General features: G+C 43.9%; 1 protein-coding gene across 13 annotated transcripts; it reads left to right on the top strand.

Annotated features, from left to right (window-relative positions):
* Positions 1 to 628: 628 nt before the first annotated feature.
* Positions 629 to 22,310, top strand: gpatch8 (G patch domain containing 8). 13 transcript variants are annotated; one of them, XM_077734955.1, is made up of 11 exons: positions 630 to 864; positions 3,190 to 3,267; positions 4,337 to 4,374; positions 5,484 to 9,578; positions 12,746 to 12,787; positions 14,653 to 14,670; positions 15,968 to 16,035; positions 16,113 to 16,199; positions 16,305 to 16,448; positions 16,520 to 16,650; positions 17,097 to 22,310. In XM_077734955.1, exons 7-11 carry the CDS (start codon positions 16,009 to 16,011, stop codon positions 21,100 to 21,102), a joined length of 4,395 nt encoding a protein of 1,464 aa, XP_077591081.1. In that variant the 5' UTR covers positions 630 to 864; positions 3,190 to 3,267; positions 4,337 to 4,374; positions 5,484 to 9,578; positions 12,746 to 12,787; positions 14,653 to 14,670; positions 15,968 to 16,008; the 3' UTR covers positions 21,103 to 22,310. The 13 variants fall into 13 exon arrangements, with proteins under 13 accessions (XP_077591073.1, XP_077591081.1, XP_077591082.1 ...); XM_077734956.1 differs by lacking the exon at positions 14,653 to 14,670 and having other exon boundaries at positions 5,484 to 6,461; positions 9,506 to 9,578; XM_077734957.1 differs by lacking the exon at positions 14,653 to 14,670 and having other exon boundaries at positions 6,443 to 6,461; positions 9,506 to 9,578.
* Positions 22,311 to 22,460: the final 150 nt, after the last annotated feature.

Raw genomic sequence — 22,460 nt, forward strand, 5'->3', positions numbered from 1 at the left:
CGTGTTTTTTTTCCTGGGTGATTTCATTTTTCAAACTAAAACAACAAAAATACGTGTATAACATATTGGCAATAAATGCTGTATGAAAATTTCGACTTTTGTGATTTAAACAGGCTTAACATAGCTTTATTTGAACCAACATTTAGTTTGGTGACATTATTTATGTTATTAAGGCAGCAGCAATTATTTTAACTTGAATTTAAAACGTGGTGTATCCTGTTTCGAGACTGGTCTAAGAGTAATTTCTTTTGCCCCTCAGTTTGAAGTTGTTGTTTTATTGTTTATTCACTTTTTAATGAACCGAAATATTTGTCAGTTACAACATGATTTACACCATCTTCAGAAATACAAAAATAAATATGCTTCTCGCCACGTCATAATATAAATCAAAAGTACTTTTGCACGTTATGAACACAAACATATTTGCATATTCGTTTATTTCCATTACTTACTACAATTGCATTCAATGAACATTGTTTTAACTACTGCGGAAAAAACACGGAAACTTTAGTCGTTTAAAAAAAAACAATTAGCACAAAGTGGCCACTAGATGGCGACACAAGTGCTTGAAGTAGTATCCAAGTTTTCAAGATTTCAGTACGTTTGAACAAATGTATTTACCGCATAAGGTGTTTCTGATCATAGCAAGCAGTTTTATCTTTAATGCAATGTCTAATAACAACTGTAGCAATTCGTTTGTGTATTTTTTTAACTTGCTAGAGGCTAACTGGAAGCCAATAGTCTGCTGAGTGCGCATCACAGCGGTGCACGCCCGACGGGGGACACACAGCCAGCAAAGAGAAGCTGCTGTGTGAGAAAATGGCCGACAGATTTTCTCGGTTCAACGAAGAGCGTGATTTCCAGGTAAATAGCACTCCTATAATGTGTCTTTATTTGCACCGATCTCCCGTAATGTCTCGGAACAATAAACTACAACAACGATCTCTGACAGCTGAGGCATTTCTGCATCCGTATCGCTCATTAGCTATAGCAGTTAGCATGCTAGCGGCAGTGAACTAAGGCTCTTGTGAATTTCACTTCCCATTTCGATGTTTTGCCACTATGTAAATGAGTATTTAACGCAATTTTCTGAGCCTTAACACTCGTTTCCAGTCGCGACAACAACACCGCCGCGTAACCAGCTGGCGTTGCAGTCGCTTCTTGACTGCGATTAGGGCTTTAGTGACCTTGGGAAGACTGGATATTTATCGACATATGCTAACGAGGCATGGCTAGCTTTACAGCCAGCGAGCATGCTGCTAACAACTGCGTTTATTGTGCGCTAGTTTGATTTCCCTGAAATGACAGTTTCAGTTTTTTTGAGAACGCATTCTTTTTAGTAGTTAACTTCACCAGCACCTGCTGTTGCTTGCAATTGTCAATTCGCCCAAGGGATGGGGAGAAGCGCAAATGTGTTCACATGGTATCCACCTTTTTCGGAGTATAAATACACAATGTGATAGAGTTAATGTCAACACGCGCTTTTGGGGACATGTTGTCTTTTATTTGAAATGTATAAGTTCATAAATTGTTTTGCTATTCATTGCTGTGACAACCTGCATTTGCTGTGCGTCGTCACACCCCAAAATACCAAAACAATAGTCGCGAACTGTGTTGAATTCTGTCAGTTGACATGGCTCAGTGTATAATAATATAAAATCATAGTGTTGTCTGTACAAAACAAAATTGAAACCCAAAGTGCTCGAGGACGAGTGGCTTAAATTGGCGGAAATGGAGGAGCTGCGAGGGATGCCAACTTGACGTGGATGGGCAACCTCGCATGAGAGGCCAGAAAAGGCACGGGATTTCAACAAATTGGACATCGTAGGACTGGAATGCAGTCAACCATTACATTGCCACTAAAAAAACTTTGTTTTCACAGCCCGTTCTACTAAATGCAAGTGTGGATCCGCTTCTTTTATTGCTCTACTTTGTAATTCCTCTTCCTTTTGAAAGGGGATTGAAAGGTCAGGTTCCCCCATTTCCACTTTGTTTTTCATTTCATTCTGTTGCACTGGAACTCTGGTTGACAGCCATTGGCAGGGCACATGGTGACTAACAACCAAGTACACACTCATACCTATGGACAAAGTTGGAGTACCAATGTAATATGTGATGTTATAAAATCTGGAATAACTTCCATTGCACATATGGTAACAAAGAAACTTCGAAGAGAAATGACCAGCGGTCTGCGAAAAGTAACATTGCCATTGATTAGCGCTTTGCCGCATCGCATGAAATGGTTTGATTGCAAAGTTAAGTTAGCCTAAGGAGAGTGCGAAAGACTTTAAGCGTGGGGGAGAAATCAATTAGCTCTTCCACCGCATCGCACACATACACACACATACACGGATACACACACAGAGACTTCAGCTTTGCTAGTGCTGATGCAGGATTCTGTTTTAATCGGAATTAGTGAGCCGCACGGCATCAAATCACCTCATTGTTAGCGCATCGATTGTGCTAACAAAATAACATTTACCAGCGCTGCAGTTAAACTCAGCATTTTCAAAATTGAACCTGAAGCATTACAACATTATTTTGATTGACTCTCTTGATTTAAAAACTCTTATTGATTTGACACATTGGTTAACATTGGTTTTAGTGCAAAATGTCCAAAGAAGGCGCAGGTATTTTTGGACTCTGTAAAATTGACGAGACGCAACCTTCACTTAGAAGATAAGAAGCCCTCTCTCTGTCTGTCGTACAAATCTCCCTACTTGGAGTTCACGAGCTCATAAATTCATGCTCTGTGACTCTTCGGTTTTATGGCGCTTCTTCATGCTGGGCGAGTAGGCATAGTTTGGCCTGTCAGTTATTTACAACTGTTTTACTTTAGTGTATAGACAGAAAGATACTTTATCTATGCTTGCCTTAAAAAGTTGTGACTTCATTCAATTTCAAGTTTTATTTTTACTATGAAAATAAAGAATTTATACAATCAAAAAAGCTTCATTATGAGGGTCCTCTCTGTACAATTTGAGTACTTTTAATTATGTTGCATTTTGATGATGTGTTTTTTTTTTTTTAAAATCACCTCAAACTCAGCTACAATGAAAGAGTTGATAACAAAAACTTAATTTTAGGGTTTTATTTGTTCAACCAAAACTATGGGGTATTTTAATTGAAAAAACTGGTATGGTAACAGCGGTTACATTGACAACGTCCTTTTAAATGTGTGTCGCTTAGGGTGGGAATCACTTTGACCAGTACGAAGATGGCCAAGTGGAGGTGGAGCAGGCGTCCCTGGACAAGCCCATTGAATCGGTAAGGCCACATCATGTTGTGCTGCACTATTGGACCAGCTGTGAGAGTGGATGATTGGTCCAGGCAGTCATTTATTATTATTGCTATTATTATTATTATTATTTATTTATTTATGTTAAGCGTTCTCTTGACTTTGTTTAACCAATAGAAACACTCATCTGGTGTCCATTAATACCTCTCAATCCCCTGTCCCCTGTGTCCTCTGCTGTCCATTTCTTGTGTGATATTTAAGTTGATAACATACATGCTAGTTAGAGTTTCTGTTTTAGTTGCAGATATGTCATCTTAGTTTTTACTACCGACATGAGTAGCAAAAGGATGTCATGGATAAAGCACTGTAATAAGAACATCGCAGAAGGCTTTTTCAGATAATTACAGCTGGTAGGAAAATTAGTTTTGGACAAAACAATGTCTTTAGCATTTAATCTAAAGTAAGAGTACTTATTTTACAATGGAGTATTGGGGCCAAACAAAGAGGATTAAAAATAGGTCTATGACTATAGTCATAATGTTATGATATTAAAGCCGTAATGTGCGATTAAAGTTGAAATTTTACTTGATCAATGTCAATATATTACGTATATAACGCATTAAGGATTTATAGGTGCAGTACTACTGCTTATTTAGGTAAGTTAGCATCTTCATACTCTACGTACCTCTAAACCGCCTCTGTTAAAATGATCAGGTGAATCTGCTAGGAAGTATTATTATAAATACATATATTGATTGTAATGTGATGTAGATGTAATTAGCCTGACTGCCTCCACGTAAAATGATGATGATTACTATTATTTGCCCTCATTATTACACGGTATGACCTGATTCTCATAATCGTACGATTATTATATTGTGTTCTCGTAGGCCTATTTTTTTTCTTTCTTTTTTGGGTCCTAATACTCTGTCCCTGAGCAGTGCTTTCTCCACTCCTCAAAACAACAAAGCACACATTAGATGACGTGAATGGCTACTTGTGTGCGCGTGCGCGTGCGTGGCTTAGCATTTGTTTGTGTTTGTAGGACAGTTATCTTATTGTACACAACTTGGGGTGTTCGACATTTCTCTCCTGCAGCGAATCGGCCCCCCTATTAGCTAAGCAGCAATGACCCGGTTTGTATTTGCACGCTCTGCTTTCTTACTCCTGTCTCTAGGGTCCTTGTAACGCTTTTCTTGACTGTTTTTTGTCTCTTTCTCGCTCACCACTCTTCCACTCTCAATCTCAATTCTCTCTATTCTCTGCTTTTCTGTCTCGCTCCCTCCCTACTACACAGTGATTCGGTGTACAGTACCCTCTGTCATTCTGTGCTGGCATGGTGCTTGTGCAACTGGGACTGCATAATTAAAAAAATATATATATATATTCATTTTTTTCTGCTAAAGAGGCACAGGAAGAATAGCGCAGGCGGCTGGCAATTTTTTTTTTTTTAACTGTCTTTTGTCCCCTCTCGAAGTGGTCCCTCAAGCCTGGTGTTCAGTAGGCCCGAGCACTCACATATTTTTATGGATATTATACCTGAAACAGTGGGTTTTAAAATGCAGAAAATGTGGTGTGTCATGAATTTCCATGAACACCTGTTCCCGCACAAAGGGACTCACTCATTGCTGCCTACAGTACATCGTAGGTGGTGCAGAGGTAGGAAAAGTACAAAAGGGTGGAGAGGTGGCCTGCTTTACCTGGCTTGAGTGGCTCTTCTGCTCCTGCGCTATTTTCTACGGATGGAGGGGGGTACACCGAGAGCCAGGGCCACGGTGTTCAAAAGTTACCGCAGCGAGAATTGGTCACATTTTTCAAATGCGGATATAGGGTGGTACCTTGATTGAGGAGATGGAGCTCCATTTATTCTATTTTGTTTTTATGGTAGAATTCAAGAGACGGCTCACAATGCTAATTTCAAGGTACCATCGTAATTTGCATAGCCTGATCACCATCAATATTACGAGCCGGTTCATTCAGTTTGGCCTCTCGGACGGAGCCCCTTCCCTCGACCTCTTGTTGTATGTCAAATATAGGCAGCTAGAGGTCTGTGGTACTTGAGTCGGATCTTTTAATCTTGTATTTCTCCCTGTCCCTTTTTGATCTTTGCTCCTCTAACATTGGTTTTGCATTGCATGCGTGGTTAGCATTCAGTACGACGGCACCGACGGTCCTACTCTCCTCTCCTCTCCAATCATCCACCCCCCTCCCCCCCACCCTTGTTTTACCTGACCCCAACTCCCAGACCCTGACGATATGCAGTGGGCACCCTCGGAGCCAAAACTTGTACTACAATCACTTAGGCAGAGCCTCTGTCAATGATTGTAGAAGAAACCAGATGAAAGCAAATTCCATTCCCAATAAATCAATCAATCAATCACAATAATAACTGTTGACGACCCTTATTTTAGTCCCTTAAACCCTCCTCTTACTCAGCTACAAACAAACATCAGGTTGAAGAATTGGCTCATCAAAATAAAGAGGTAAGTATACTCTCTGTATATGTTGTTAAATGCACACAGAAGAAAATGTAGCAGTAATTAGGGTTCACCTTCCACAAGTTTGGAAATAGCCATTGAGTGTACGTGATCAAGAAACTAACACTTTACGTATGCATAATAGCAATTTTCATTTGATTGAGGAGTAGTAAAATATCAGCAAATCAGCAAATTCAGGGTGGTTCAATGGAAACTAATGTTCATTGCTACAAATATTTGTGCAAGCTAATAGTATTTTTTAGTGATTCTCCTCAGACAATCCTTTTACAAAAGTAATTATTATTGTAGGGCTCTACTAGCTACCTCTTGTTCTCCACGTACCCCAAATCCCCATTTGGCTGCATAGACCTCTGAAGTCTCTAAGTGGGCTCCCCTGCATATCTCCTCCTTCAGTCATATCTTTTCAAGGCACTGTGCCGATAACAGCACAGTGTACACTTTCCAAAGCCCCCCTCCCCAGTTTGTAGAGGTCTTTTTGTTTGGTTAACATTTTCTGCTTTCTTTTCTCTTGTATTAACAATTGGTGATTTTTATTTAATTTATTTTTTATAATATGCTTACCTTTTCTGTTTGTATACAGTATTGATAAATAGCAGAAAAGCAGTTTTAGATTTTTTTTTTTTTTTTAGAGAAGCTAGCAGAATTGTAGTTGAAAGCGTTTGGCTGGTTTCTTACGTTGTGTTACGTGTGACTGTTTTTTTGACAGCCCAGTATTTTAAAGCCAGGTTCGTATGGAAATGCCTTCACTCCACTTGCACTGCTGTTGGACTCGCCGTCTTTGCTTTCATCCGCCCGCCCGCCCGTCCTTCTGTCTGTCTGTTTGTCCGTCCATTCGTTGGCGCATTCATATCTGTCGCTCCGACACGCCGCCGGCACGTCATCTCCACCGGCAGTCACATATCTTGCCCAAGCCAGCTTTTCCTGTTTTGAAATCTAGATTTAAGGACTAGGGCATTGAAGGAAAGTGGAGCATTATCTTGGCTAAATCAGACCAATCCATTGGGGAGCTTCTTAAAAAAAAAAAAGCCTGTTACAAACCTTAGCGATTGCGTCTGTCCTAAAATCAATAAAGATGTTATTGTATCATAATACTGCAGTGTGGTACCAAGAGATCTGTGGTGGGAGGGGTCAAACTTTGCCTGCAGCAAGCAGAGTCTGCACTGCAGTCCCCCACAACACGTACAATGAAATCAGCAGACCACACGGACAGGGAAGATGCTCCTCGTTACTTGCTGCCTTTTCTTTGGATTTGTCAGCCAAATAGTAATCCACAACAAATACATTACGTGTGACTCCAAATAAGCCCCTCTCATACTAAGTTTATTTTGTAATTATAACTAAACCATTCAGCCTTTTCAGCATTTCAATGCTTGAAAACTTAAAGTAGCATCTTTATTCAATTTTGCTAAATTAGCTACAATGCATCCATATGTATTGCATAAAATATCCAACAAGAGGACTTTTAATCTTGTAGTAGTACAACTTCATCATCAGAATGTGATATTATACTATAGGACTGTTGGAATGATAAATCTTTCAATCTATAATTTGCCCTTAGCGCCATCTAATACAACATTGTGCTTATTAAGTTTTATTGCTATAATTCACAACAAATACACAAAATGAGAAGTAGCCTCAAGAGAAGGATCAAGTCCAGGAGTGCCTATCTGTGGTCCTTGAGGGCCCCTATGCAGTCTGTTTTCCATGTCTCTAATTTGATTCCGGTGCGTTTGTGGAAGGAGACCTGGAAAAAAGACTGGATAGGAGCCCCCGAGGACCGGAGTTGGGCACCCCCGATTGAGTCTAAATTGGTCGGCTTTGAAAAAGCCACCCTGAATCTGGTCCATGGGCTGAGATGCTGTGCCTGCCGTGTGTAACGGCAACTCCTCTTCACATGCGCTAACCTGTCAGTACCAAGTTTACTTTTCACACCCCAAAAGCTTCCCCTGTCATGGCTCAGCCCGTTCTTTAATACCGCCCGTAGAATATATCTGACCCATACCTCAAGTCCTATTTTCATAGCAAAAAAAACAACAACCCCAAAACAAACCCAATAGTATCACAAAGAACCCTGTTGAGCCATCCCCACCTTTTCTATCTAGGCCTGATCCGCCTGACACTAACTCACATGGTGTTTTGTTAACCCTCTCCACTGCTACTCCCGCCTACTCAGTTGTATGTGCACCTTTGGTAGTGTGCTACTAATACACGATGCTTTTTGTTGAAGCCATTTTAACAAAAAGCCGCATGCAGTTTTTTCTGTTGTTCCAACCAAACCCCTTCGCCATCCGTTTTCGTGAACGTTGATACCAATCTCTTTGTGATTATAAATATCCTTCGTGTTTGGTTTGTATGTTTTGCTCTTCTTTTTTTTTGGTAGAATGCAGCACTCTGGCATACTGGTGAATGTTAGACAAGCCTGGAATAGTTATAATCACAATAGAAAAACACAACTGATTCAGAAAAACTCATTGTCATGTTTATTTGTGCTTGAGGTTGTAATGTAGTGTGTAGTGTTGGGACAGTCTTGCATTTCACTTAATGTTTTCCGTTTTTTTTTCTTCTTTTTTCTCTTTTAATTTTTCTTGCTGACCCTTACTAGTGATATAACAGTCTCGGGAGACTTGAACATCTTGCCCCAGAGTGTTGAAGGAATTCCTGTTATGCATGTTCATGAGTCATCATCATTTGGAGGATTTTGCCAATTACAGCCAGTACTTCAGTGCCACTGAGGATATCTTCATGTGGCTTTGAAAAATTCAATATAAGAGTTTATCGCTGGTAGAAATCTAAGATGGCTACCACTGATAAATACATGTTCTCAGTTCAAATGGAATAGTCTATTAGTGATAGTCATTGAAATAATTTTAGTTGTCAAGAGTCACTGAATGAGTCAGTTCAAAAATAACATTCAATTTTGGGTGTTTTATTTGGTTCCTATTGATTATTTAGATGAAAATTATAGTACGGAGAACATGCACAGTGGGAATTTCCTTTATTATTTTTTGAGTGGGGCTACATGCATACAATGTCTCCTTCTCTCTTTTGGCCTGCACATTTTCCCCTTCACGCGTGCACATTATGTCCACCCCACCCGGGCCTTGTAATGGTAATCCAAGGCCCTGCTAGCACCACCACTCCTCCTCTCTTCCTCTGGCTTTTTTGTGACAGCTACCGTCCGTCCGTACGTGTTTCATGGTGCTCCCCCCCTTTTCGCCACCGCCTCCTGTCATTGTTACAGTATCACAGCAAGCTTGGAGTTTCTGGTCGTCATTTTGTTAATGCAAGATTTCCATACTCGTTTTGTGTTCACTTCTCTTTGTTACTAAGATCTTGCTCTGTAGTGGTTCACATATATCTGTGTGCGTGTGCTTGTGTATGTATGCGCGATGCTTATAATTTCCTCCTCCCCTCTTTTCAACTTTTCCTGCTCATTGCCTCGAAATAGCCGTTTTCACACACTCCCTTTGTTGGGATTTATTGTAGCGTGCAGACTACACATAGTTATATTTATGAATGTAAAAGCAGCGCCCCCTCAGTTTCCCCCACACGTCTATGCCCCCTTAGCCTCCCCCACACTCGTGCCGGAAGAGCCACTTTACGTTGACGTAGATAACGTTAATGATGACGGTGGTGGTGGTGGCTGTGCTGATGATGGTGTGAGCTGAGTGCTTTGTTTTGTCCTCGTGTGAAGCGCGACTCCACCGGGGGAAAAGCTCCTCTTATTATTGGAATATTTCTGGTTTCTCTCCTCTCTCCCGTCTGCTAGGACAACATCGGGCATCGACTGCTTCAGAAACATGGCTGGAAGTTGGGCCAGGGCCTTGGCAAATCCATGCAGGGTAAGCACTCGCTCATCCACGCACACCCTTACTGCTCTTGTACACTGGCCAATTGCCAATGTCCTTATATGTATGTACCACTGACATTATTTCACCTTCTCACATCCATCTTGGTCCTACTGGCCCTACTTTTGGCACTCTACTGCTGTTTCCTCTCAAAAATGAAAGGAGGAAAACATTTTGAGGGTTTATGAAGACAGATGAGGTGGAGGCATTTTTTTGCCATTTGGGAAATTCTGCATTTAATTTGCAGAAGTCCTGATTGACACATTGAAATGTTTTTTTGTTTGTTTGTTTCTTGGCACATTCTATTGGCCCGTGCGTAGACGATGATTACCCCTGGAAATGTTCATTTCTGGTTAAACTGCTGTTTGTCAGTTTCTTGTCAGGCCATGTTTAGCACATATTTCAGAAAAAGAAAGAAAAAAAGTGTTTTATAGCTAGGTTATCTGAAACTAAAGTAGGTCAGATTGTCACAACGTTAGCACCTTAATGCTCTTCTCTCTTGTTTTTTTTTATTTTTTGGTCCCAACATGTTTCTTTATAGCCTTGCCTCTTAAAAATCTAACTACTTTGCCCCATGCGCTCTTGTACTCTAAATTATGACTTCATTGCATGCATTATACACATAGTCATTGCAGTCTTTTATGAATGGAATTAGATTTTCCATCTCAGGGTTTCCCCCAGAAAACTGGCAAAGCCTTTTTATTGAATCCCACTAGCAGACTTTTTTTCTGCATTGAATATCTGGCGTTCAATGCCATCTATGGAATTATTTTAAGTTTTCTCACCTTGACTGCTCAAGTGTGCTAAGCTGTAACATATTTATCCCTAACCAAATATTCACCTTTCATGCAGAAGGATCAGTTATGTGTACATAGAGTATGCAGGTCGTGACACTTCTTAATACTTCTGATATGTTGCTAACAGATTTTTACATTCATCATGTGGAGGACACGAGGAATGTTGTCAGCAGTATTTTGTGTCGCTTTGGTACCAGAATTAGAAAGTTAATATACGGTCGCCACAGGAGCTGTGGCATAATGAGGTCATTCGACTTAGTTGAGAACAAGATTGAACCCCTTCTTTAATGTTTATGCCAGTAGTGTAAATATAAATATATATTTTTGCAATATCCTTATACAACTTTACCCAATGTGGCATTTTTCTTAGGCCTGGTTCAATGCAATATTTTAACAGGAATGCATTCTGTTCACTCCAACAAGTGTGCCTAAAGGCTGACAATAACTCAACTAGTCATATTGCCATTTTCTGCGCATCTCCCTGCGGGCTCAAATGGCGGCGTGGCAATCTATTCAATGCGCTAGTGATGTTTGCTTTGCCCGTAGGCGAGCATACTAGTTGCCTAGCTGCTAACGTAAGCGTCAAAAGTCGGTCAAACGAGGGCGCGCACCATACTTGTTTGCTGATTTACAATCAGTTTAATGCGGCTCTCTTCTTCTAAAAGGCAATTGACTTTTCAAGTGGAAAACATTGTCCCCTTTTTAAGTTTTCCACTTTATTGACTGTGTTCTTATTCTTCTTTTGTCCCTTTTTTTGCCCCTTTTTAGGTAAGGTTTGTTGTATTCCCCTCTGTTTATCTGTATACGTGGGTGTGCGCGCCTGTGCGTGGGTGTGTTTTCTTTCTCCTACTCGGCAGTTCACCTCAATGTAACCCCGCCCTGATCTTTTAGTTTTTTCTTTCTCCAATATACCGTAGGCTAAAATCCTCTCTCAGCTTCCTTCACCCTGCTTCATAATCACTAAACCTTGATCTCAATCCACTCCCAATGTAAAGTCCTTTAATTGGAACCAAAAGAAGAATTCATTTGAATCAACGTAGATTTTAAAAAATCTGTGATTTGATCGCATCCTTTAGGATCTTTTAGCTCAATCTCCCATTACCCCTTTAAATTTTCCGCAGCTGCTGACGGGTATCTGATTGGCTGCGGCCGCCGCTCGGACTCTGAATGGCTTGCAGAGTAGACCAAACTTCCTCCCTGTCTGCTTGTTTGCCTGTTTAAAACAACCTGTTTCACTTGGATGTGTGCGCTTATTACACGTGGGACTCATGAGCCGTCCGTGTGTGCGCAAGTGAAAATGTAACCATAACTGACCGGTCGGGCCATAGTGTCAACTTACAGGAAAAACCTCACCACCCTCATCTTTGATATTTCTCTTGTCTTGGTTACATCCATCTAACCATGCCTATGTATTGGGCCCTGTAAGGCATGTTTGTCCTTCGAGGTACACCGTTGCCTGGCTTAGACTGTCACAATCCTTCTGGGCTTTAAGCAGCGTTGGCCAGCTTTGCGCAAAATGATCGATTGGAGTGTAGCATGACAGCACCATGCAACTTTTTTGGTCAGTCATGCACGCACTCAAGGCATCAAGCACTGCTGAAAAAGTCTGCTCGCTAAAAGTTTGTCACGTCTTTAGTGTTTTGGGGTGAGGATTTTAAATACACCCTAGAACTGGACTAACTGGACTGTGACCTGTGCTTAGAATGTTTATGCTGCCACTTCTGCTTTAAGGGAATATTGCTACTCAGTTGTAGGAAAAGGGCTAGCTAAGATGATTTAATAATATTAACTGTGATTAGCATTGACATCGATGCAAATTAGTGTAATTTCCGTATACTAAGCCGCTATTTATTTTTCTCATACTTTGAAACGTGTGGCTTATATAGAAAATTTAAATATATCGTAAGGCTTATATGAAAAAACATATTCTTCCAACAAAATGAAACGCTATATGTCCATTTGGATATCTTGAGCCAAGTCATAATGTAGCCACTTTGGCAATTGACAATTTAGCGGTGGCTGCATTTTTCGAGGTAAGCGCAATAAGATCGCAAAGAGCCAGTGCACTGGGACCTGTGGTTTGGAAGTGGTGATGGTGATGGTGGTGTTGGTGGTGGTGAGAGTCAACCTGTAAGCTGCGTATAAAATGATGTGGGCGGGTAGGGGGGTTGTGACATAATAAGCCCCTCCCTCAGGTAATACCCCCTTCCTCCCCACAACCAAACTCCACACACATACCCACACACACACCCACACACACACCCACACACACGCAGACATACATACATACACACCCAACCCTGTCCTCCCTTCTCTATGTGTCTCAATCTTCCTGCTTAACCAATTGGTGTTTCTTTTTTACAGCGATTTGATCCTGCCCATGTTGTGCTGATGGTAAACTTAGTGGTAAATGTTATTTTATCCCCCGATTGAATTGTTTATTTTTTGTTTTGTTTTCTCCCTTTTTTTTGTTCCTCCTGTCATCACAGCACCAATGCAACTACATAGGCTTTCAATTCTCTCCGTATTAGTCTTCATTCTGCTGCTTGTATATATTATCATGCATTATGTATTACTCTTAGAACATTGTCATTTTGTTTTTAGTTTATTTCTCTCTCTCTTTTTTTTTGTTAAACCTTGTGATTCACACCTTGTGATTTAGATGCACATTGTTGTCGTCTGGTCCCTTTCTTTTTCCACTGGGATGGGCAATGTCTTGTCACTGTGTTTGACGATTGGTGATCAGGTTTGGGATGCAATTCTTCATGAATCTTTTAAATCTGAGCCGGGCTTGCGACTCTATTCAGACCAACCACTGCAGTGGACTGACGTTTTTAATTCTTGAGCAACATATGTGACCCATCCTGTCTTTATTCCTACTGAATTAAGACATCATTCGTAGAAGCGGTCAGCTTGAACGCACCTTTTCCACCGCACATTACCCACTCGGCTCATCCGCCTTTAAAACTAACTCTATGTTATTGACATGACAATTATATGACACTATTCAACCTTATGCTGTTTTTAGAAATAACTTTGTTGCTAGTAAATTTCCTATCCTTTTAAAGATTGGCAGCAAATTAGCAAATGTTGAGTGAACCACTGAGTGAATAGCAAATGTTTTGATAAATCAGTTGAGAAATTAATTTTAAATTATTTTAGTGTCAATGCTTTGACTCTGTTGAAGCCATTTTGGCCGTCACTTCTTGTTTCTGCCATCAATTTCTATTGGTTCATTGGCTGTCTATGATTAGATGTCCAATCAACTTGAAGTGTCTTTCCGCCTCTTCTGCAGTGGTGGATTTTCCTGCATGCCTTTTAGTCTCCTCTATCTCAGTCTCCCAACTGTGGTTCTCCCATACCTGTCAACTGGTACGTTCTCGCCGTAATTGGTACAACTGAAAGCCCATTTTTATATTGGTACGCTGTACACATGAAAATGGTACGCTAAACGGTGATTTTGAGAAAAAAAAATAAATTAAGGCACTTTCTAGCCATTTTTCACCATCCGCCATTGTTTCTTCCCGGAAACGCATGTCTGCCAAGTGATATATGTACCGGCGCCTCTGATTGGCTAAAAAAAAAAGATCATGATAAACATTTCGTTTTGTAACACTTTCACCATGTGATTTCCGTTTCCTGTTCCCTTGTTTATGTTTACTTTCATTTTCACTTGTTGTTCGTGATTTTTTACAAAAAAGTAAAGTGGTAAGATTTTCCATGTATTTATACATATATGTAAGGGCGAAAACAAAATTTGGTAAGATCACAAATGGTTCGAGGTTGACAGGTATGTTCTCCTCCATGGATAAGTCCAAAGCAAGGTGGATTTTGCGCCAAACATTAGCGAATCAAGCAGAGTTGGTATGATGTGGTGGAAAAGTTTCAGTCACTGCAGTGGGACTGAGAGTCCAGGCAGGCCATCGTGTTACAATGCCCATGCATTTGTGATTTCAGAATTTCATGTCATTGGGCTGTGATGACTCAATTGCTCAAGACCTAGAAACAATTCCTCCGTTCTTAGCCTCCCACGGGAAGATAAGAACGCCCTGTAGCCATGATTGCAGATATTTTTGAGGAGAAATATTCAAGAAAAGCCTTCTAAAAGCATTCTTGGTTAAATCGTTATTACATGCCCAATGGTATACATCTTAGACGTGATGCACTGAAACCAAAACTATGTGGGGGGGGGGGGGGGGGGTTAATATGAGACCAAACTGAAATGATAGTAAGATTGTTGTTGTTGTTTGTTTTTTAATCGGGGTGGTAAGACTAATACGCATTGGGTGGTAAGTGTAATACGCATTATATTGTAAAATAATGTTATTGAAAAATACAAATTTCAGGGGGTCCGACATTAACTCATTGGCTGCCACTGACGGCTGTAATTATCCAATCAATTTTCATTGGGAGTGATCAAACGTTCTTTTGGCTCTCCGAGTCCTAACCCTAACCGATCGCAAATAGTTAGTTGCAACAGTTGAGAATTTTCGTGAGTGGCAATAACGAGTTGAACATTTTAGACAATAGTATTAGGTGCCCAATTCAATGGCTAGTGATCTATTTCAAAATGAGTTCATGGGGGAAATGGCCTAAAATTCTATCACAAATATGTCTATGACTTATCAAGAAGGCTTAATGTCGGACCCTGATCCCTGTCCATCTGTGTCTGTACCCCAATACTACCCCTCCCCATTTCCATATGTTTAGCAGGGTAAGTATTCCCAATTTCCCCATTCCTTGCACTGTCACCATGGCAAAATCTTGGCCTGTGACATCACTACTGCTGTAGTTCATTGCTTGTGTCATGTTCTGTTTTTTTTAATTTGACTGCAGTATTCTTTATCTTTCTCTGCTTTGTTTGGCTGATTATGAGTGGATTAAGCCGTTTTACGTCTCAATCTTCCAAGTAGTTATGATTTCTTTCTTTTTATTTTTTTTCTTATAAATTTACTTTTGGTTGTTTTTATTTCTCTCTACTGTTACTTTCCTTCTGATCCAGCTCTTTTCACAGCTTGCAGAGACAGCCAAAAGTTTAAAAAATGCCAGAGCAAAATATAGCTTCAAAATGTATTTCTGTATCTTTCAATTCATTTTACAATTTGACTAAATGTATATTTTTAAATGTATTTTATTTTGTTCAGGAATATTGGCCTTATCTACAGTTGTTTTCCATTCTATTTGATATATGACTTTTTTCCACCAAAAACACATGCATTAAAAACAAATAGTGCACTTGGGTGTGAAATAAGGGCTGAAAAAATGTCCCTTTGGGCAACAATTGGCCCCTGGACTTTATAATAAATATAATATAAACTGATGCAACTTTAAGTAGTAACACTAGGAATAGGAAATTGGCCAAAGTAAGCCCAGCAAACAAAGCTGTAAATTTTTCAGTGAGCTGTGAGAATGGCCGGTGTTTGGTTCACTATAGCGTTCTGGTCTCTTTGCACTTATTTAAAAGGCAAATTTCTCTAACCCAGCACCCTATGCTCTTAAAAGCAGGCTGTCTCCGAGCTGGCCTTCCACGATACAACTACCAGAAAAGCGCTGACCGTCTCGTCTTTCTGTCTCTTGTTCCCTCAGGACGCACGGATCCCGTGCCCATTATACTTAAATATGATGTCATGGGGATGGGACGGATGGAGATGGAGGTAAAAAAACAACAACAAAAAACACATTTTTAGCCTATTTTGTGTGTTTTGGATGCTAAAATATGTTCTTTCTTTAGATGGATTATGCAGAGGATGCAACTGAGAAAAGAAGAGTGCTTGAAGTGGAAAAAGAGGAGACGGATGAACTGCGGCAGAAATACAAGGTGAGGCTATTAGCTGCTTCTAGTTAGCCATTTTTTGTGTGCTATTGCCAAGAACCACTTCAACTTTATTGAACTTTTTCCGTTAATACTTCTCACGGTCAACAGGATCAAATCGAAAAAGAAAAAGCAATCGCCAAAGCCCTGGAAGACCTGAGGGCCAATTTTTACTGTGAGCTCTGCGACAAGCAGTACACCAAACACCAGGAATTTGACAACCACATCAACTCCTATGACCACGCTCACAAACAGGTACCACGTCAGCGTTGATTCGAATGGGGAAAAAAAAGTGAGCTTGACGTCGATGTCGGCATGTTTCGCAGAGGCTGAAGGACCTCAAGCAGCGGGAGTTTGCCCGAAATGTGTCGTCACGTTCCCGCAAAGGTGGGAAAAAGCAGGAAAAAATGCTGAAGCGTCTGCATGAGCTGGCTGAGCAGAGGAAACAGCAGGACAGGTAGGCATTTCTTCATTTCATAACTGGTCCTTTTCAGATGCTTAGACCAAATCTGTCAATATGGAAATTATTATACATTTTTAATTATCAATATTAAAGTGGAAATATGCAAATATTAATACATGTTTATTTTGGGAGTTTACAAAAATGCATTTTGAACAAAAACACAAAAAAATAAAAATTGGATAAAAAAAAATTAATTATTGATTTAAAATGGGGAAAAAATCCAGAAATATACATCTATAATCTCCATTTGAATTTGATGTCAACACTCATGATTTACTTTTTCGGGCCGCACAAAATGAAGTGGTGGGCCAGATTTGGCCCACGGGCCGCCACTTGGATACCAGTGTCTTAAAAAAACAACTTCATTCATTCTAGAAGATGATGGTAAAAAAAATAGTTGTATATTGTTGATTAAATGCCCTGTCATTCTTTTGTTTCAGCACTCCGGGGAGTGGGCCCATGTTCAAAACCACCACCGTGGTCGTAGCTGGCGAGAAGGCGGAAGATGGAGACATTTTTGCCCACAAAAGCCCACCTGTGCCAGAGAAACCCTTGGAGGTCTGCGTTGTAAAAAAAACGGAAAAACCAGCTCCAGCTCCCAAGCCCACGCCGTCGTTTAAATTCTCCCTGGGCAAGAAGAAGAACTGCTCTTCTCCCACTGCTAGTGCGGCCTCCAAAGTCAGCGTCTCCTTCTCCTTCGCCAAAAAGGCCCCGGTCAAGCTGGAGACGGTGGCGGCGCTCTTCACCGATCCCGGCGAGGATGTGACGGAAGAAGAAAATGGCGAGGAGGGTGAAAAGATGGTGGTGGAGCAGGACGAGGTATCCGCAGGCGACGCCGACAGTCCTAAAGCAGTGCGAGTAAGTGACGGAGGAGAATCCAGCGGCGGGGGCGGGACCGAAGAGGCTCCGCCGGCCAATGACGGAAGCTCGCTGGCTTCCACCCTAAACAAATTGAAAATGATGATGACCGCAAAGAAGGAGGAGGGCAATTTGGGACAGGAGCCTCAGTACTACCACTACATGCCCCCCGCGCACTGTCGGGTGAAGCCCCATTTCCAGTTTCTGCTCTTCATGAAGGCCTCGGAACACGACGACAGCAAAGACGAGGAAGACGACGACGAAGGGCAGGAGGAGGAGAAGCTGGAGGACGCTTCTCCGGAGACAAAGTCCACCACTGCCGAATGCGACAATGGAGAAGACGACACCGGCGCTGATGCCACACCCGAAGCTCCAAAGAGCCCTCCGCCCTCCAAAGTGCAGGAAGAGGAAGATGACGAGGTTGCACGGGCGGGGAAGACGACTCCCGATCTTCCCGTGACGCCCGCAACCAAAGAAGAAGACTCGCCGCCACCGCCGGTGGCGGAGACATTGGCGCCCGACTCGGGTCCCAAGATCCCCGTGGGTCCGTTCTTCCCCGTGCTGAGTAAAGACGACAGCACCTCCCTGCAGTGGCCCTCTGAGCTCCTGGAGTTCACCAAAGCGCACCCCTCCTTGTCTTACAGCTGCAATCCTCTATACTTTGACTTCAAGCTGTCTCGCAACAAAGGCCCGCGCGCCGCAAAGGCCACCAAGACCCCCAAGCCCAGCGAGCGGCCCGACAAAGAAAAGCAGAAAGAGCCCACGCTTACCAAATCGGAACCGCTCCCTAAAACGCGGATGGACGGCGACCGGCCCGCCGTGAAGGCCCAACGTGCCCAGTTGGAAGCAGACGGTCGAGAGGCGGCGGTTGCCACTGAGGTGGCGGTGGAGACGGAGACGACGTTGACGAGTGGCGGCTCCAAGAAGAAGAAGAAAAAGAAGAAGCACAAGAAGTCAGCAAAGCGTTCCAAGCGCAAGGCCAAAGATGAGGACGCAGCGCCGACGGAAGCCGGTGAGGGGGAGACGGAGCCCTCTCAAGAGACACCCAAGAAGAAGAAAAAGCACAAAAAAAAGAAGAGCAAAAACAAAGAGGCGGCGGTGGCCGTGGAGAAAAAGGAGGAGAAGGAGAAGGGAAAGGAGAAGGAAAAGGAGGAGGAGAAGGAAAAAGAAAAGGAGAAGGAAAAGGAGAAGGAAAAAGAAAAGGAGAAGGAGAAAGAGAAGGAAAAGGAGAAAGAAAAGGAAAAGGAGAGGGAGAAACAGAAGGAGAAGAAGGAGAAACCCAAAGTCAAATGCGCTGATAAGCCGCCAGATCCTTCCTCAGAGCAGGCACCAGCGGAAGGAGTTCCACAAAGCGGCAAGAGGAAGCGCCTTCCCAAGGATCCTCCCAGCAAGGAGGAAGGCGGTGCCGGAAAGAGCTCCGACAAAGCTCTCGCCTCTGAAGACCACGGCAACAACAAGCGGCTGAAGACGGACCCCGCTCCCGCCCAGAGCGCCTCTTGTTCCACCTGGGCCCAGAAGAGCCCCGGCCCGGGAAGACCCCCCAGCAGCGAGAGCGAAGAGGAAGGCGCTTCCGCCTCTCAGCGTTCACGCCGCCGCAAGTCCAGTCCTCGGGAAGAGAGGCGCCGCCGCAGCGAGGAGTCCGGGCGCTCCCGCAGTCGCTCCTCCAGGCGTGGTGGTGGCGGCGGCGGTAGCGGCCGGCGCCGGAGCCGGCGCGGCAAGACCTCCCAGAGTCGCTCGTACTCCAGCAGCTCGGAGCGCTCCTCGGAGGGCAGCAGCGCCTACAGCCGGCGCAGCCGCAGCTACTCGGACAGCTACAGCGACTACAGCACGGGAGGGCGCCGGCGAGGCCGCTCCAAACGCTCCTCGGACTCAGACTACGAGAGGCGGGGCGGCCGAGGCCGTCGACGATCCGGACGGCGCCGCTACTCCTCGTCCTCCTCCGACGATTCGCGCTCCCGCTCTCGGAGCTATGGACGGCGAAAAAGACACCGGCGGCGGCGCAGCTCTTCCGGGAGCTCCAGCGACTGGAGCCGCAGCACCAGCGCCAGGAGCGGAAGATCATGGAGGCGCAGTTACAGCCGGAGCCGCAGCTCGGCTAGCCGCTCGTCCAGCTCCGCCCCCGCCGGTTCGCCACGTCGCCGGAACGCCCGTGGTGGCGGTGGCGACGCGCTCCGCGGAGTCTATCGCTCCCAGTCTCCACGAGTGGCTCCGCGTCCACTCAACCGCTCCGCCACCGGCTCGCAGACTCCACGGGTAGGCGGCACCCGCGATGCGGGCGAGTACAAAAACTCCCTGACGGCGCGCCAGCTCCTGGAGAAGATTCAGTCCAAGAAGAACTCGGACGACCTGGTCGCCGGAACCAAATCCGGTCTGAAGATCAAAGATCCGCCGCAGGGATACTTTGGCCCCAAACTCCCCCCTTCCGGCAAAAGCATGCTGCCCCTCTTCGGAAAACTCCAAACCGGAAAGAAAGCGCCCGCCATACCCCCGAGCCGGACAGATGAAGGCGATAAATCCGGAGTGGGAAAGAGTGCCGAGGCCGACGGAGAGGTTATCCTGGTGGAGCCCATCAGGGAGTTTCCTCCTCCCCCACCACCTCCTCCGCCTCCTCCGCCGGCGCACAAAGTCGAAGTCAGCGAGATGGCGCAGGAAGAGACGAGCGCCGAGGCGCAGGTCCTGCAAGAAGCCCACCCGATGTACGAGCAGGACCCCTCGATGTTAATAGCTCAGTACCATGGGGAACAGGAGCCCGCAATGGAGACCCTGCTTCCCGACATGCAGCAGCAGCAGCCCCCCATGCACGGCTATCCCGCGTACGCCTCGAGCGGCCTGGAGGAGGAGGTCCTGGAGGCAGAGGAGGACGGCCTGGCCCCGTTGGAGAGTCAGCCCATCACGTTCACGCCCGAGGAGATGGAGAAGTACAGCAAACTGCAGCAGGCGGCACAGCAGCACATCCAGCAGCAGCTGCTGGCCAAGCAGGTCAAGAGCTTCCCGTCGGCTGCCGCGGCCGCAGTGGCTGCCGCGGCGGCTGCCGCTGCCAATATGGCGCCGGCCCCGCCCCAGCCCACCCTGCAGCAGATCCACATCCAGCAGCCTGCGACCTCGGCGTCGGGTACCTCCATCGCCACCGTGCAGCACGCCATCTTGCAGCACCACGCCGCCGCCGCCATGGGCATCCACCCGGGTCACCCGGCCCACCCGGCCCACGCCCAGCTGGCCCAGGTGCACCACATCCCTCAGCACCACCTGACCCCCATTTCCCTATCTCCACTGGGACACTCGCTGGGACACTCACTTGGGCACTCGCTGGGGCACTCACTGGGTCACTCGCTGGGGCACGCGGGTTTGATTCCCGCCCACCACACGGCCTTCCTCTCCGGGCAGCCCATCCACATTATCCCGGCCTCGGCGCTCCACCACACGCCGCTGGCGCTCCACCACGTGCCCCACGCCGCCCTCTACCCCACTCTGTTTGCGCCCAGACCCTCGCAGGCGGCAGCCGCCGCCGCGGCCCTCCAACTCCACCCGCTCCTCCACCCTATCTTCTCAGGGCAGGACCTCCAGCACCCCCCTAACCACGGTTCCTAAGCAGGTGAGAAGTCCTCTGGGACGCTTTTTCCTCCCTTTTCGGAGGATTTTTTCTGATATGTTTTTAAAGACTTTATCCAGACACTGGTTAGATTTATTATTCTTATTTTCTTCCCCACGGGGTACGTTAACAAGATCCAGTTCTCTTGTTTTGTCGTGTGTTTTTTTTTACGACTGGACTATTGGGGAGGTCTTTTTCTTCACATTCTACAACCAGTGGCAAACAAAATATCCCAAATCACAGGGAAAAAAAGAAAAAAAGGATGACGATGATAACGGGGGTGAGGGACCATACACAAGTTTACATATACAACATAAAGGCAAGCTTTTCTCCCCCTTCCATTTGGTTAAAATTTAATTACCAATCTATTTCCCAGATTCTAAAGTCTTTGAAGACAATTATTCATAACTTTTTTCCCCCAAAGTTCAAATCTGTTATATTTAGTCCCATTACATAACTAATGGATACCCTTTCACAAAGAAAGACATTCTTTCGGATAAAAATTGGTGTTTGTAGATGCCTCAATTCCTAGATTTGTTGTATTTATCACCACTGATACTGGAGAGCCAAACCAACAAAGGTATTTTAAAGCATTTAGTTTTTTTTCCCCAAGCTATATGCTGCTTCCAGCAAGATAAATAACCTGGCCCCACTTAAATTTAGAATTGTTTTTTTTATAGACATTACTCTATTAGAATGCAAATACTTTACACTAACTGGGAAATGCTACAACTAAAGAACAAGGATGCCGCAAACATTAATAGAAATTTGTTCAAATCTTTCCCTCAATGCGAATATTGAGTTTTTTTGTTGTTATTGTTGCAGTAACGTGTACATATATCAGTGTGCAATGTGAAGAATACCACCAAAAAAAAGTTGGTGGACCCTCACAGAATTTATTTGCGAAATGTCGCCCCCCACCCATCCCCATTTTGTTTGAGTTTGCGACGAGACATTTCTTGCACTGAAATCTTGGACAAAGATTGTAGGATACTGCAATAATTATTATTTTTGTTTGTTTCTAAATTATTTTCCAAAAAGGAAGTGTTTTTTTGTTGTTGCTTTTTGTGCATTTGTTTGTAAATAAAGATGCTGTAGAATATCCTTTAACATTCTAACCGTTGTTTTTTGATCAAGGGACTTGCTCACTTTGGAGTTACATTGTATTTATTTTTATTTTTTTTCAGCCAATAAACTTTTGCGTTCATATGAGGCTGACCGATGTGATTTTCAAAGTCTAATATTTTTTTAATTTAATTTTCAATACCCCATCTTTAGTTACAATAACCTGGAATATGGGAATTTTGACCCATATTAATTTGAGGGATAGTAAATGTAAAAATCAAAAAATGTAATC

The sequence above is a fragment of the Stigmatopora nigra genome, chromosome 15 (genome assembly GCF_051989575.1).
Source record: "Stigmatopora nigra isolate UIUO_SnigA chromosome 15, RoL_Snig_1.1, whole genome shotgun sequence".
Taxonomy (NCBI): Eukaryota; Metazoa; Chordata; class Actinopteri; order Syngnathiformes; family Syngnathidae; genus Stigmatopora; species Stigmatopora nigra.

Bases quoted from the DNA above. Each gene is read 5' to 3' on its own strand.
- gpatch8 (XM_077734947.1), top strand. From the start codon at position 820: ATGGCCGACAGATTTTCTCGGTTCAACGAAGAGCGTGATTTCCAG. The intron at 3,268-9,505 runs GTAAGGCCACAT...CCCGTCTGCTAG, and splicing joins TGGACAAGCCCATTGAATCG to GACAACATCGGGCATCGACT. The intron at 16,200-16,304 runs GTGAGGCTATTA...CACGGTCAACAG, and splicing joins AACTGCGGCAGAAATACAAG to GATCAAATCGAAAAAGAAAA.